The 16,302-nt window shown below is 38.0% G+C and overlaps 1 protein-coding gene across 1 annotated transcript in view; it reads left to right on the forward strand.

The window, feature by feature from the left end:
• Positions 1-16,302, forward strand: part of LOC5508127 (adhesion G-protein coupled receptor V1) — a 22,949-nt gene continuing 6,647 nt past the window's right edge. Inside the window, exons 1-12 of the mRNA XM_048734372.1 lie at positions 1-34; positions 3,625-3,730; positions 3,854-4,086; positions 4,573-4,678; positions 4,815-5,050; positions 6,069-6,171; positions 6,806-7,038; positions 7,489-7,594; positions 12,180-12,427; positions 12,670-12,775; positions 13,024-13,247; positions 15,191-15,296. Of these exons, the coding sequence (XP_048590329.1) occupies positions 3,864-4,086; positions 4,573-4,678; positions 4,815-5,050; positions 6,069-6,171; positions 6,806-7,038; positions 7,489-7,594; positions 12,180-12,427; positions 12,670-12,775; positions 13,024-13,247; positions 15,191-15,296 (1,691 nt within the window). The 5' untranslated portion in view covers positions 1-34; positions 3,625-3,730; positions 3,854-3,863. The remainder of the gene's footprint in view (positions 35-3,624; positions 3,731-3,853; positions 4,087-4,572; positions 4,679-4,814; positions 5,051-6,068; positions 6,172-6,805; positions 7,039-7,488; positions 7,595-12,179; positions 12,428-12,669; positions 12,776-13,023; positions 13,248-15,190; positions 15,297-16,302) is intronic.

Genomic DNA, 16,302 nt, shown 5'->3' on the forward strand with positions numbered 1-16,302 from the left:
ACGACGACAATCACAATTGGCAACGATGATCAAGGTGACTGGAGTAAACTAATCTTTTGATTTATTTTGACTAACAGACATTTTGTTAAAAGACTTTGTACTATAAAGAGAAAATTGTTATAATAAAAATTTGGGCTTGCTAATGATTTTGGATGTCTTATGCCAAATATGTATATTGCTGCCTTAAGGAATTGGAATGGAAATTTACCAAAGAAAGTGTTCCCGTTATAATACAATATGTCTATTTAAGTACAACTAATGGGTAACAACAATTGTTCTATTGGGGTTTAAAGCATGTAACTGTTGTCTTCGTTTAAAACTTGGTCCATGATGGTTTTTGTTTTCATTGACCCACAGCAACTTTCAGCTTTGCGTCCTCATCGTATTCAGTTGAGGAAGATACGGGTTATGTTACAGTGAACATCACAAAGACTGGGACCTCTGACATTTCTCTTGATGTGAAGTAAGTAGAATAGAATTGGTTTGTGTGATTGATTGAATTCTGCGAAAAGTATTGGCAATCAAAATATTGTCTTTGCACTCCTTCTTTTCTGAATCTTTTACCTTCAGTAGCATATTGTATGGTATTCAATAACCATTCATTTGCTCTTTGTCTCAGGCTAAGCACAAACAACGGCACAGCATTCTCTCCCGTCGACTATACTGCAATGTCTGACAATAGTGTAACGTTTTTGGCCAACGAACAATCTAAGCTAGTAAACATAACCATCAATGTTGACCAGACAGTTGAAAATGATGAAGATTTCAAGGCCCTCCTGTCTCACACTAACGCAGACCAAGTTGCCCTTGGCCTACTAAATACGACGACAATCACAATTGGCAACGATGATCAAGGTGACTGGAGTAAACTAATCTTTTGATTTATTTTGACTAACAGACATTTTGTTAAAAGACTTTGTACTATAAAGAGAAAATTGTTATAATAAAAATTTGGGCTTGCTAAAGATTTTGGATGTCTTATGCCAAAAATGTATATTGCTGCTTTTGGAATTGGTATGGAAATTTACCAAAGAAAGTGTTGCCGTTATAATACTATATGTCTATTTAAGTACAACTCTCGGGTAACAACAATTGTTCTATTGGGTTTTAAAGACTGTAACTGTTGTCTTCCTTTTGAACTGGGTCCCTGATAGTCTTTGTTTTCATTGATCCACAGCAACTTTCAGCTTTGCGTCCTCATCCTATTCAGTTGAGGAAGATACGGGTTATGTTACAGTGAACATCACTAAGACTGGGACCTCTGATATTTCTCTTGATGTGAAGTAAGTAGAATAGAATTGGATTGTGTGATTGATTGAATTCTGCAAAAAGTATTGACAATCAAAATATTGTCTTTGCACTCCTAATTTTCTGAATCTTTTACCTTCAGTAGCCTATTGTATGGTATTTAATAACCATTCGTTTGCTCTTTGTCTCAGGCTAAGCACAAACAACGGCACAGCATTCTCTCCCGTCGACTATACTGCGATGTCTGACAATAGTTTAACGTTTTTGGCCAACGAACAATCTAAGCTAGTAAACATAACCATCAATGTTGACCAGACAGTGGAAAATGATGAAGATTTCAAGGCACTCCTGTCTCACACTAACGCAGACCAAGTTGCCCTTGGCCTACTAAATACGACGACAATCACAATTGGCAACGATGATCAAGGTGGCTGGAGTAAACTAAAATTTTGATTTATTTTGACTAACAGACATTTTGTTGAAAGACATTGTACTATAAAGAGAAAATTGTCATAATAAAAATTTGGGCTTGCTAAAGATTTTGGATGTCTTATGCCAAAAATGTATATTGCTGCCTTTGGAAATTTACCAAAGAAAGTGTTCCCGTTATGATACTATATGTCTATTTAAGTACAACTCCCGGGTAACAACAATTGTTCTATTGGGGTTTAAAGACTGTAACTGTTGTCTTCCTTTAAAACTAGGTCCATGATAGTTTTTGTTTTCATTGATCCACAGCAACCTTTAGCTTTGTGTCCTCATCGTATTCAGTTGAGGAAGATACGGGTTATGTTACAGTGAACATCACAAAGACTGGGACCTCTGACATTTCTCTTGATGTGAAGTAAGTAGAATAGAATTGGTTTGTGTGATTGATTGAATTCTGGGAAAAGTATTGGCAATCAAATTATTGTCTTTGCACTTCTTTTCTGAATCTTTTACCTTCAGTAGACTATTGTATGGTATTCAATAACCATACATTTGCTCTTTGTCTCAGGCTAAGCACAAACAACGGCACAGCATTCTCTCCCGTCGACTATACTGCGATGTCTGACAATAGTTTAACGTTTTTGGCCAACGAACAATCTAAGCTAGTAAACATAACCATCAATGTTGACCAGACAGTGGAAAATGATGAAGATTTCAAGGCTCTCCTGTCTCACACTAACGCAGACAAAGTTGCCCTTGGCCTACTAAATACGACAACAATCACAATTGGCAACGATGATCAAGGTGACTGGAGAAAACTAATCTTTTGATTTATTTTGACTAACAGACATTTTGTTGAAAGACTTTGTACTATAAAAGGAAAATTGTCATAATAAAAATTTGGGCTTGCTAAAGATTTTGGATGTCTTATGCCAAAAATGTATATTGCTGCCTTTGGAATTGCTATGGAAATTTACCAAAGAAAGTGTTCCCGTTATAATACAATATGTCTATTTAAGTACAACTCTCGGGTAACAACAATTGTTCTATTGGGGTTTAAAGACTGTAACTGTTGTCTTCCTTTAAAACTAGGTCCATGATAGTTTTTGTTTTCATTGATCCACAGCAACCTTTAGCTTTGTGTCCTCATCGTATTCAGTTGAGGAAGATACGGGTTATGTTACAGTGAACATCACAAAGACTGGGACCTCTGACATTTCTCTTGATGTGAAGTAAGTAGAATAGAATTGGTTTGTGTGATTGATTGAATTCTGCGAAAAGTATTGGCAATCAAAATATTTTCTTTGCACTCCTTCATTTCTGAATCTTTTACCTTCAGTAGCATATTGTATGGTATTCAATAACCATTCATTTGCTCTTTGTCTCAGGCTAAGCACAAACAACGGAACAGCATTCTCTCCCGTCGACTATACTGCGATGTCTGACAATGGTGTAACGTTTTTGGCAAACGAACAATCTAAGCTAGTAAACATAACCATCAATGTTGACAAGACAGTTGAAAATAATGAAGATTTCAAGGCCCTCCTGTCTCACACTAACGCAGACCAAGTTGCCCTTGGCCTACTAAATACGACGACAATCACAATTGGCAACGATGATCAAGGTGACTGGAGAAAACTAATATTTTGATTTATTTTGACTAACAGACATTTTGTGGAAAGACTTTGTACTATAAAAGGAAAATTGTCATAATAAAAAATTTGGGCTTGCTAAAGATTTTGGATGTCTTATGCCAAAAATGTATATTGCTGCCTTCGGAATTGCTTTGGATATTGACCAAAGAAAGTGTTCCCGTTAAAATACTATATGTCTATTTAAGTACAACTCTCGGGTAACAGCAATTTTTCTATTGGGGTTGAAAGACTGTAACCGTTGTCTTCCTTTTAAACTTGGTCCATGATTGTTTTTGATTTCATTGATCCACAGCAATTTTCAGCTTTGCGTCCTCATCGTATTCAGTTGAGGAAGATACGGGTTATGTTACTTTGAACATCACAAAGACGGGGAGCTCTGATATTCCTCTAAATGTGATGTGAGTACAATAGAATTGGTTTGTGTAATTGATTGTATTTTTTTGAAAAATGGCAATCTAAATATTTTATCTGTACTCCTTCTTGTATGGTAATTCATCTTTCAAGTTTTGTGCTTTTTTTAGACTCGGTACCATGGACGGGATTGCAGCTTCTGGTAGCGACTACACTGAAATTGCTAATGTCACGATAACTTTCGCTACTAACAAGGCTTCTCAACTTATGAACATCACCATTGGAGTTGACAGCAGTGTTGAAAACGACGAAACGTTCCAAGCTTTACTCTACAACAATAACCCATCTCAAGTACTCCTTGGCACCTCATCGACGACTGTTATTATTACGAATGATGATAAAGGTGCATCATTTTTTTCTGTTTTGTTTTTTTAATGGCTTACGAATAGAATGATTATTCGAATGGAGGTGAAGGCCAATCTCGAGTAGCAATGAAGCTAGAGCCTATAAATGTCTAGCCTTTCAGACAGGTACAAGCTGGTTTAAACAATTGTGTAACCAGGGGCGGATATAGCTTCTTGCCAAGGGGGTTTGACCTAAACATTTTCGTCATTATTTTACCTTTTATTTTGGAATGAGACAATTACAACAATAAAAAAGGCAGCCCAAGGTAGGGGGGTTAAACGCCCTAACCCCCCCGTAGATCAGCTACTGGTGACCATGAGCATACATTATCTGAAAAAAGGGCACAAACAATCATTTGCTCAACATCAAACCAACTAGTCTACTTGGGATACTGGCTCTAAAGCTTCTTTTTACTTCTAAAGTGTGTTTTAGTCTGTCTAAAAATCACTTATTGTTGTGCTTATCTACCCGATTTTCTTTAAAGCAATCTTCTCCTTTGCTGCTGCGTCATACTCTGTGGTTGAGGACACGGGTTATGTGACAGTAACAATCAACAAAACAGGGCTAACTGACGTTGATTTATCTGTATTGTAAGTATTCATATCAAAAATTATATCAGTCTGTATTCGATTGATATTATCAATTGCTTGTTTAGACTCGGTTTTTCATTTATTGTTTCATCTATTGGCTCGTTTATACGAACTTTTTTTATATTCAATCAACCAGACTAAACACCGAGGACGGGACAGCTGTTTCACCAGTTGATTTCACTGCGCTCGTCAATGGCACGGTTAACTTCCCTGCAAATGAGCCTTCCTTGTCAGTTAATATCAGCATAATTGTAGACAACAAAGTTGAGAACAACGAGACGTTTAAAGCTCTTATTTCCTCCAACAATCCATCTCAAGTTGCAATTGGTTTAACCTCGTCTACAGACTTAACCATCCAGAACGATGATATGGGTGAGTGACCATTTAACGATTGCTTGCAGTGCGCTTTATTTGGTTATTAAATACAGGGTATCATAAAAGGGTTACCGGTACTGTAAAAGGAAGTTCCAACACTATCATCTAGGCTAGATTTATTCACTCATCCAACCCTCCTTCCTCCTTCATTTCCTCACTTACTCACGCATTCACTCACTCACTCCACCACTCACTCACTCACTCACTCACTCACCCATCCACTCACTCACTCGCTCGCTCGCCCGCACGCCCGCCCGCCCACATACTCACTCACTCATTTAATCAATCACTCACTCATTTGCTCACCCACCAACCCACCCACTCACCAACCGAGCCACCCACTCACTTTATCAAACACTCACTCACTCACTCATTCACTCACTCCACTTACCCATTCACTCCCTCCACTTACTTCCTCTCTCACCTGTCTCACTCAAGTCACTAATTCACCTTGCCTCACTTTCGTATTATTTATTTACTTACATATTGGTATAAAATTTTTTAATAATAATATAATACTTATAATGATCGTTTATTAACCACTTGGCAGTATACACTGAATTACAGTTGTGGTCAGAAACACTCTCACAGTATTGACATCGCACAGTGCCAAGTTTGTTGTACCTATTTGTGTGCCCTTTGGGCATTTGAGTGCGCTGCGGCCCTGATCTAAGGGAGTATCCATGGCTTTTGGTACTCTACTTGGAATAACATCACTGAGGGGTTTGATACCCTTAGCCTTAGTAACAAACGCAGTCGATATAGTCTCTCGACGGTTGCGCGCACAGCTACAGGCTACGTTGTATTCATGGGATGGAAAAATGATTCTTGGGGCTCTTTTTTGGATTGTTTTACAATAAGCATGGGATTGTTTCCAATAAGCAGTAGTCTACAGTTGTCATTTATTACTGTGATTTATTCCATGCATTTATACCATTGATAATAAGATTTCAATGAGTCCAGTTCCGCTTCCTTAAGGAACTTATTTTTAATATTCTCGATGCGCTACTTTTAGGATCCGTGAGCTTCAACCAAACACTCTTCGTCGTCAACGAGGGTGATTCCGCACTTCTTGTATTCACTTGTAGCGGCAACAACGAGATCGACTTTAACTTTAGGTAAGGAAGCAACAGTGTCGTCATTAAACACGAGGTTTCGCTATAAAAGGGAAAGCTCCTCCCACCCCCGGGCTCATAATTTGCAATTATAATCAAAACACTGCAATGCTAGCAGTCACAAATTATAAGCCTCCTGTAAAATTGCTTTTCTCTGAGCCTCAGTCGACTGGAATAAAACTATTTTTGCACAGGTAACAAGACAGTTGTGTCCAGAGTAGCGTTAAATTAGTTATTTGCTGTCCACTCTCGTTTTCGGTGCAAAATTTTAAATTTTGCGCTATCCATAATCTAGCGCACCTCCATAAATTATTATCGCGCTGTGATGAAAATGCCCGTATTCAAGAGCGCATACAGCTAGGTATAGCATTATTTTACGATAGATAAAAACGTTTTTAGATGGACAACTCTAGGAATGATATTTATTTCGGTTTAGAATATTAAAGTTGAATGTAGCGCTCAAAGCAATTGTCCTGACATGTTCACTCATTGACGGCTGATTGATAACTTTTTGCTTTTGAGCCCGGGGGTTGAAGGAGCTTTCCCTTTTAAAGCGGAACCTTGTGTTTAACAATTTGATGCGACAACTTGCTCAAGCTCTTTGGCATTTTTTAACTATTCCATTTCCGTGTCTTAGACTTAGCAGTACACCAGGCACTGCAACAGTCGCAGATTACACACTCGCAAACGACACGTCCTTAACGTGTGCTCCTGGCGTCACCACTACGACCTTCAGCGTCCCTACAGTCCAAGATGTCATGGCGGAGACCACGGAGTCGTTCATTGTCAGCATCAGCGCCAATGCTGGCGAACCTTTTAACTTCATCGACCGCGTTGCAACTGTCAGCATCATAGACACCGTTGATAAAGGTGAATACGCTGAAGTGATACCCGTTGTGTTTTTTCTCAAGCTCCGTGCAAACAGCGTTGGGGTGACTTGCCTAAAGAACCACTATCGCTTGCCATTTATACCCTCCACATTAGTTTGATACTGCTTAGAATTTCTTTTTCTTCGTAGCTGTTATGGTGGGAGGTTTCTTTTATTTCTGATTATGAAATTTTTGAGGAGTTAAATTTTGGGATGATGTTCCATGAAAACCTTGATCTACACTGAACCATAGTAATTAGATAATTCGATGTTCACAATGGTAAATAAACTGTGTCAGGGATGATTTAGATGTGAAGTTTCAAAATACTTTTTGTTTCATCGTCGCAGAAAAATATTTTATGTCTCGTTACTATTTCATTCTTTTTTATAATTTTTTGAGATACTAATTTCCCCTGGTTTCGTGTTTTAACATTCTGATATTCACTCCCCAGTAAATATCACTATCAGCGCCTCGACGTACACAACAAATGAGGAAGCAGGACCCGTCACCGTCGTAATTGAGAAAACAGACAACGCAGAGATTAATATTTCTGCTAGGTGAGTGAACTAGTCATTCGTTGGCAATTGAGCGAGTGAATAAGTTATTCGTTGGCAATTGAGCGAATGATGATTCGTTGGCAATTGAGCGAATGAATGAGTTATTGGCTAGTATACACCTGTTTCAAATAAGATTGCACTCCGCAGTGTTACATGGGTATCAAATATGTAAGCAGATAAGTTTGAATATAAACAAATCTAGACTTCAAAAGCTATAGAATTCTTGTTCATCCCACATTCCTGCTAGGTGAGTAAACAAGTGAAAGAGTGGCTGGTAGGTGAATGGGCGAATGAATGTTCTCAGAATGTTCTGATGTTCTCTCTTGTTCTTAGTTCTTGAGTAAGCAAGTGAATGAATTGCTGCTCGTTGGTGATTGGGCGAGTGAACCAAGTGACTCCGCGTGAACATGGCTTTGCCTTATGATATTGACTCTTCATTTATTTATGATCCGAAACAACCCAAAAAATCATCACTATCACCGATCACCATTGTAAAGCGAGTACAACAGTGGCATAAACAAAAACACCAGTTATCGCAACAGTAATCACATAAAAACTATGGCGACCTTTTCTAATATATAATTATATTATTACCTCCGTCCGTAAGTCCGTAAGGTCAGTAAACACCCCGTCATTTTTTGGGATATAATAAAAAATCTGGCGTAGAATACGAATGTCGAGGTCTTTTTGCCCGTTTCGGCCTAAAAGTTGACTTTTTGGTGATTGTAATTTTACTTCTGGTTGAATATACGGCGGAGGTTAATTTACCCTATAGGTTTTAACACTAATTTGGTGGTTTTTGCCCTTAAATAAAACGATCTTCGTAGATTTCAATGGCTATGAAAAATATATAATCGAAAAAATTCACTGTAAAAATTCTTGTATGCAAATATTCTCAAACTTAGTTTGTTTTGATCATAAGTTTCGCGGGACACAAAAAGCTGTGTTTTTCCAAAATTTACCCAAAGTCATTAGCAAACATGCCTGGTAAAAACTCTCAGAGCATCATCCGAAAAGTTTGAGAACGATGAAGAATAAGAACCTGTCCCTTACAAACCTACAAAAACGAAATGTGAGCTGACATAAATGAGATTTACAACGATACTCCATCAACAGAACAGAAGTAAAACAAAGTCAAATGGTAGATTTCACTCGTGAAAAGAAAGTGGATAGTCTCAATTTACTCAATAAAACGGTCAATTTTATTCACAGTCCTTCTATTATGCAACTACTACCATTTTATCACTAGAATATCCACAGGTAGCCCAAGCTCTTTATTTGTCCCTAATGATACTTACGGTAAACATAGGGCGAAAAACAAAATTAGTGAAAAATACAAAAACAACTTGTTGAAAAGACGTGTGTAGTCTAGTGTCGTGTGTTTTGTTTTTTTGCGTGTTCTTTGGCCGTATTAAAGCCCCTTTTTCAATATTTAAGATTCACGATTTGAACTTTTACCCGAACAAAGGGAGGAAGTGTGTTTTTGAGGACGGAACGTGAGGTATGTCCAAAATTACTTTCATACCTTACACACCTCTTTTCAACAAGTTGTTTTTGTACTTTTCACTAATTTTGTTTTTCGCCCTATGTGTTTACCGTAAATATCATTAGGGACAAATAAAGAGCTTGGGCTACCTTTGCTATTTAAGAGCATAACTATGTTTAATGTTGCTCTTGAGAGAATAAATCACCAAACAATTCAATTCAAATCACAACAACGATTCATGAATGAAAATACCATTTTGTTGTCGATGAGTCGGCTGCTTCGAAATTTTTTATTTCAGTAATCTCATCCCACTTTGGAGGTTATATAAGGAGCAGGTTCTTCTGATTCATCGTTATCAAATTCTCTATAACCTTCGAGTGATGATTGTTTTGCTGTGTTTTGCTTGTGCGTTTGCAAAATGACCTTGGATGAACTTGAAAAAAAAAAACAGCATTTTGTGTCGTGCAGAACGATTTAGATTTTAACAAGAGACCATGATGTAAGAGAACGAATCCCCCGTATTAGGGTATGCTCCAATGATGACGTCCGTAAAAACTATTTTTAGAACAAGCAGTTATTTTTAGATACGTCTCTGATTGATTAGCGCTCACGTTTCCCAGCAACATGAGTCTTACGCGCGATCAGATCTTGAGCATTTTAAGCCGACAAAGGTGTTTTGGAAATCTTTTTGACCGAAAATACCTTCCTTTTTTACGAACGCTGTAAAATGACCTTCCATAAAGTACGCTTGAGCCAATCAACCGTTCCTGGGACATTGAAATGCATAAAGTGCGTGATTTTAGGCTCTGGGATCAACTTCCCCAGTAAAAGTTTTCACTGCTGATTCGCAAATTATAACACAACAATCAATCATAAATCTGTGTTTACAAAACACAATTCTCTTCCAATTCCCTTTTAATGAAAAAGATACATCCAGAACTTGATACCATGATATTCACACCGATATTACGAAAAAAGATTTCAAGTCTTTATAATGAAGTTAATCTTATTCCAGTGACAAAGGTTTCTTGAGTGACATGATTTCTGAACATTTGCGTGAAAAATTGAAGTTCATTCATCTAAAAATTTTATAAATCAAAGAAAAATAAAGGCCTTCTTGTATTAAAATACATAACATAGACTTTGAGAATGCCTATCTCACCGAATTGCAGAGAAAAAGAAGTTTTTAGGAGTCTTCACGATGCATCTTGAATGAACTCCAAATTCACCGTCTCCCCGACGTCTAACCGTTCAATTATTTATTTAACATTTAGATGACTGAACATTAGATAACTTAACAGATAACAGGACACTGCCCCATGAGTAGCATTGTGATCATGAGCCTTGAAGAGCATTTAAAAGGAAAATAACAGGTAGCGAACGAAGTAAAGAAGTGCAGAGGGGAAAAATTTGGTGTGAAATTGTTCTAGCTCGTGAAGCCCATAACCAAATATGGCGCGACAAACCATTTATGGATGCTATGATTGACAAGATCGCGCAATCTAAAAATAGCTTTCATGGACGACATCATGGGCCACGGGGACTCGTTCTCTTATATCATGGTCTCTTGATTTTAAGTTAGAGTAAATTTCTATCAAAGATCTTTTGCAGTCATGTGAAGAAGAGATCAAATTTTCGGATAAAACATTTTTCGTAGCTGTTAAAATTTAAGGTCGTTTTATCTAAGTGCAAAAACCATCAAATTAGTGTAAGGGCCTATGGTGCTATCTTCTGAGTTCGTTGCTGGAAATTTGTTTGTTTTATAAAATCTTGTTTTTTTTTTGTCAAATCTCTTCGAACTTTTAACATAAGTGTTTTAGACATAAATGACACAAGTGATGGCGTCATCTGACCCCTCCCGTCATCTGACGCTAGCACGGTCGCAGCTCTAGATCCCACATGGATCTAAGCTGTGGTTTAAAGCACTTCGTTCGAGTCGAAGTCGCCCTGCAATTTTTTTGCCGATGAAGTTTAACTGAGGCAAACCGGCTATGCCATGCTGACGAGTCCTAATAAGGACGAAACAGCTGTCCATGATTGCCGAACTGCACGTGTAATACTGTGCTAGCGTCCCGTCTTGGCCCGACTGGTGCCAATGTGTGTGTGCTAGTGTGCTTTTAAAGCCCTCCCATTGTCACGTGACCCAAAACAGAAAAACGTGTCGGAGAAGCTACTATTTAAATCTAACATCATTTTTTTGCAGGATTATTTAAAAACATCACTATTTTCTATAAATTTTTCATTTCTTCAAAAATCAAAGTTGTTAGGAATGGTAAAATCAATAGTTTGAGTGAAAAATGTCTAAAATGTTCAAAACTAACGTGTTTTCTCGCGCGGGGATGGCCGCCATCATGATTTTTCGCCATCTATTTTTTTTTTATCTAAAAACTTTAAAATATTGCATTTTCTTCTACAAAATGTCGAAAGTTTATTTTAATCTCTTAGAAAAAAGAAAAAGGAAAAAAGAAAGTTAGATCTGGAGTTTCAAAAAAAAAATCGAACGGGGTTTTAACCCGGAGCGCTTACTTCGGGCCACGGAATCAAGGCCGAGGACGCGCGACGATTTTAGTCTATTTAACCGAATGTAGCGGTTTTTTCCTCTCGTAGCAACGATGTTTCGTAGAAACGAGATAGTACCATAGGCCCTTAAAACCTAAGGTAAATTTACTTCCGCCGTATATTTAATCGGAAGTAAAATCGCAATCGCCTAAAATGTGAACCTTTAGGCCGAAACGGAAAAAAAAACTTTGATATTCGTAATCCACGCCAGAAATTCTGTTAAATATCGACAAAATGGTTTGTTTGATACTAGAGATTTACAGGACTTTTAGGTCTGTATAACCTTCAAAGCAATCTAGCAAAATTAAGCATGGATATGCTTTTGGAATTCTGAAAAATGACGTTGATAACCATCTCCAAGGTCCAGGTAGGCACATGTGCTGTTCTAAATAAAAATACATGGTATCTAAAAATACAAGCGGCACACGGTTTATTTGAATACATTTGCAATGGGAACAAAAAGCGTTTGCCCTAAGCCCTGAGAGATCGGTACGATCGTTAGAATTGTCTGCTTACATTAGTTTGGATATACCCTTGCAGGCTGTTCTCAAGTGACATAACTGCCATATCGTCCCCCGGATCGCCCTATCAGGACTACGCGAACTTTTCGAAGAGTTTCATCTTTGCGCCCAATGAGATCCGCAAGGAATTCACGATCAGTATCATCGCTGATGAATACCTCGAGTTTGATGAGACCTTCAAACTAACGCTGGTATCTCAAATTCCTGCCAAAGCCATGGTCCAGCCTAACTCAAACTCTGTAGTCACTATAAGGAACGACGACGCAGGTGTGTGTAATTTAAGAATCTCGCAAAAAACTGTAAATACGACTATAACGATAAACAATATATCAACCTTCTTAACTTAACTACCAATAAAGGGGTCAAACGGTGTCAAATTCATCTTGTCACATGAGCAGGGTGGGGTCCGCACCCTCAGGGCCCCCCAACCCCTCCTCTGCAATCGCGCCAGTACTATTGTTGTTGTCGTTTTTTTTAACGCTTCTGTGTCGGTTTATCCCCTTTTCCAGTTACTCTTGAGCTGGTTGAAAACGGAGTTGTCCTCCTCTCAAATGAGACTTCGGTCCGTTTTAGTATGCGATTAACTGGGAAGTCGCTGATTCCTGTAAACTTCACGTAAGTATTGAGGAACAATACCTTCTACATTGAGTTATTCTCATATTTCTTTTTTGAGAATATTTGCTACAAAAAGTGGTTAGCTCAAGGGCTCATCGCCACGACATATATTTTTGTAAATATAAAAGCAATATCCTTTATGAAACTGGCACATTTTTGGCCAATAATTAACTGCTCAAGATGGCACGAAGCGCTGAATAAAAAAAAATTGTTTTTTTTTTATTTAGCTATTTATTTTTATTTGACAGTGCGTACACTTCTAATGTACCGTCGCTAACCCCACGCACAAAGAGAGATACGTGGAGTATCCCGCCTTCAGTGAACGGAACTACAACTTTTAATGTGGAGCTTAACGTCACTCAAGAACTGGCGATCTCTGATAGATTCTTTGTGCTTCTTGAAACTGATCAGGACTTCGTGTCTTTCCGGGGCAACAAAAGATTGGTTGTTGCCGTCGCAAAGGATAAAGATGGTAAAGACTGCAGTGTACAGTATTCTCGGGGGGGAGGGAGGGGAGGGTGTACTCCGTTGAATGGAAGCGTTTAAATTTCGCGTTCTCTCTATTACGTTGGCCTGAAAACGTCTTTCCTGTAAACATAAGACAGGCTGCAGCCACCTTGCATTATATATCAAGCTTATAGTATCCTATATATGACGATTATAACGTTTTCACGATTTTGCACTAGAAATTTATGCCTGTTCTTATATTAGCGGGGAAAAAAGAGAGTGAATAAAGAAAGTAGAATTGTTGTATCGATTCTCTCAAAGCTACTTAAAACTACTGAATGCTTGAAAAAATACACATTTCGGTGATCGGCGTAAAGTTGTATTGTTTAAGGCAAATTTTTTACATTAGTAGATCAAAATAAAAGAATAGCCAAGAAAGATTTCAAGAATCCAGCGAATCGTTATATTCATGGATCACGTTAGCACTTTTGAATGCAAATCGTAATGTACCAAACTAACCCGAACATCTTCCATCTGAACAGGGCTGCAAGGGCAAAGCTATCCCACTTTTTATAGTTACCAAGGCTACATAAGGTTTTTTTAGTAACCACTATAAAGTCTTCGTGTTCATTTTATCTTAGAGAATTCAAGCGAATTGAAATTCCAAATTTAATAATATTTTATCGAAGCTGTCATGAGCTAAACACACAAAAAAAGCTTTCGTGGTTAATGGATTTTCAAGCTTTGTGTTGATATTCCCTTCACTTTCACCAGGTAGTATGACTCAAGTGTGAAAACAGAATAACCTTCATGCTCGATTACTTTGCGTTAACAAAAAAAGTATTACCTACATTTCCTGCGTATACACTTTGTTTGACTCAAGCGTGAAAACAATGTTACAGCTTCATTTTCTGCGTTCACACTTTGTTTTACTCAAGTGTGAAAGCAGTATTACCTTCATGCTTGATTTCTTTTGCGTTCACAAAAAAGTGTTACCTTCATTTCCTGCGACTACACTTTGTTTGACTCAAGCGTGAAAACAATATTACAGATTCATTTTCTGCGTTCACACTTTGTTTTACTCAAGTGTGAAAGCAGTATTACCTTCATGCTTGATTTCTTTTGCGTTCACAAAAAAGTGTTACCTTCATTTCCTGCGACTACAGTTTGTTTGACTCAAGCGTGAAAACAATATTACAGCTTCATTTTCTGCGTTCACACTTTGTTTTACTCAAGTGTGAAAGCAGTATTACCTTCATGCTTGATTTCTTTTGCGTTCACAAAAAAGTGTTACCTTCATTTCCTGCGACTACACTTTGTTTGACTCAAGCATGAAAACAATATTACAGATTCATTTTCTGCGTTCACACTTTGTTTTACTCAAGTGTGAAAGCAGTATTACCTTCATGCTTGATTTCTTTTGCGTTCACAAAAAAGTATTACCTTCATTTCCTGCGTCGACACTTTGTTCGACTCAAGCGTGAAAACAGTATTACCTTCATTTCCTGCGTTCACACTTTGTTTTACTCAAGTGTGAACTTCATGCTCGATTTCCTGCGTTCACACTTTGTTTGACACAATTGTGAAAAGCATTGGGTTTTTTATGCTCGGTTTCTCTGCGTTCACACATAATCCACGAATTAGGCTCGGTACTCGTTCAAAATATGCTGGGCAAGGGCAAGAAATTGATTGGAAAAAACAGTTTGAACTATTGTTAAAAACTAGTTGCTGATTTCAGTATCCTGTCCAAATGCTGTATAAACAAAACACAAGTTTGGATTGAGATCTAAACTTCTGTCACCCACGCTAGTATTCGACTCTGGCAGAGTCGAATACTAGTGTTTCTTAATATGTCACTGAAAAAAGTTATTTCTTCAACGCATAGCATTACTTTGATACCATAAGCTTGATATTTCATAGTATACAAAATGTTGTGATGTTCGTTCTCTATTTGTTATTATTTTTTAGCTACTATTGGATTCTCGAGTGGGTCGTACTTTGTCAAAGAAGATCAGGGTTACGTTACCGTCTGCCTGAGAAAAAATGGCGTTATCAATAGAGATGTCATTGTTAGGTAAGTACAATCACTTGGCTCTGGGATTCTTTGTTCACGATGCAATGGATGATCTGCAAAGCGTAAATACTGTGAATAGAAAGAAAACGCATTAGTGATTTTGCGAGTATATGATATTTCATTTTACCGTAACAGGGGCTTGTCTAGAGAAAAACTCAGATCCAGAGCATAAAATCATTCTTAGTGGAACTGTTATTCTCAAACTGGCATCTTTAGCTATGATAAAAGGTCGTAAGATCCATGTTAAAACTTTCTTTCCGAATATATATTTATATATTTAATTTTGTGAACCGTCAAATGTTTCCAGTGTTTACCATCTCAGGACAAGGGAGCACGGCAGAATGTATTCCTGTTGAATGCACGATTAATATTATCACGAAAATAAACGCGTGTGTGTTTGTATCAGTCGCGCTGTTGGAGGCGTAGGGCTCAGAAGCTCAGAATATGAAGTGTATTATATTTGTCAACAAGCGTTTCTGTGGAGTTTCAGCAGGAATAGAGAGCGAGCGAGGGCCGCGCGAAAAATGGCTCGAAATTCCACAGAAACGCTTGCTACGCAGGCTTGGTATTGCATAACAAAGTGGTTTATTCTCGGAATAATATCAATCGCGCATTAAATAGCAGGAACACATTCTGCCGTGCTCTCTTGTACAGTAATCATGAGCAGGGTGGACCCCGCCTGCTTTTGAATCGCCCCTGCGTGAGAAGGGCTACCCCTTTATTAGCGAAGCCAGTGCGGCCGCTCCATAGGTATAAGAAATGGTATAGCTATGCGACTTTTTTGTGGTCATCGCGCAGGTACCCTGTTGTGTCACACGCCAAGTCAGCCAGTCAGCCGCGCAACTACCAGGCTCCACTCGGTCTTACGCTTTTATGTGTTTTTTTTACCGCCTCACTTTAGTGCTTCAAAGTTCGTATGTTTACAGGAAAAAAAGCAGCTTGAATATAGTATTTAATGAGAAAATATGCAGATTCAAATGGGCTTAAGTCTTCGAGGAACCGTTTT

The sequence above is a fragment of the Nematostella vectensis genome, chromosome 11 (genome assembly GCF_932526225.1).
Source record: "Nematostella vectensis chromosome 11, jaNemVect1.1, whole genome shotgun sequence".
NCBI classification, from domain to species: Eukaryota; Metazoa; Cnidaria; class Anthozoa; order Actiniaria; family Edwardsiidae; genus Nematostella; species Nematostella vectensis.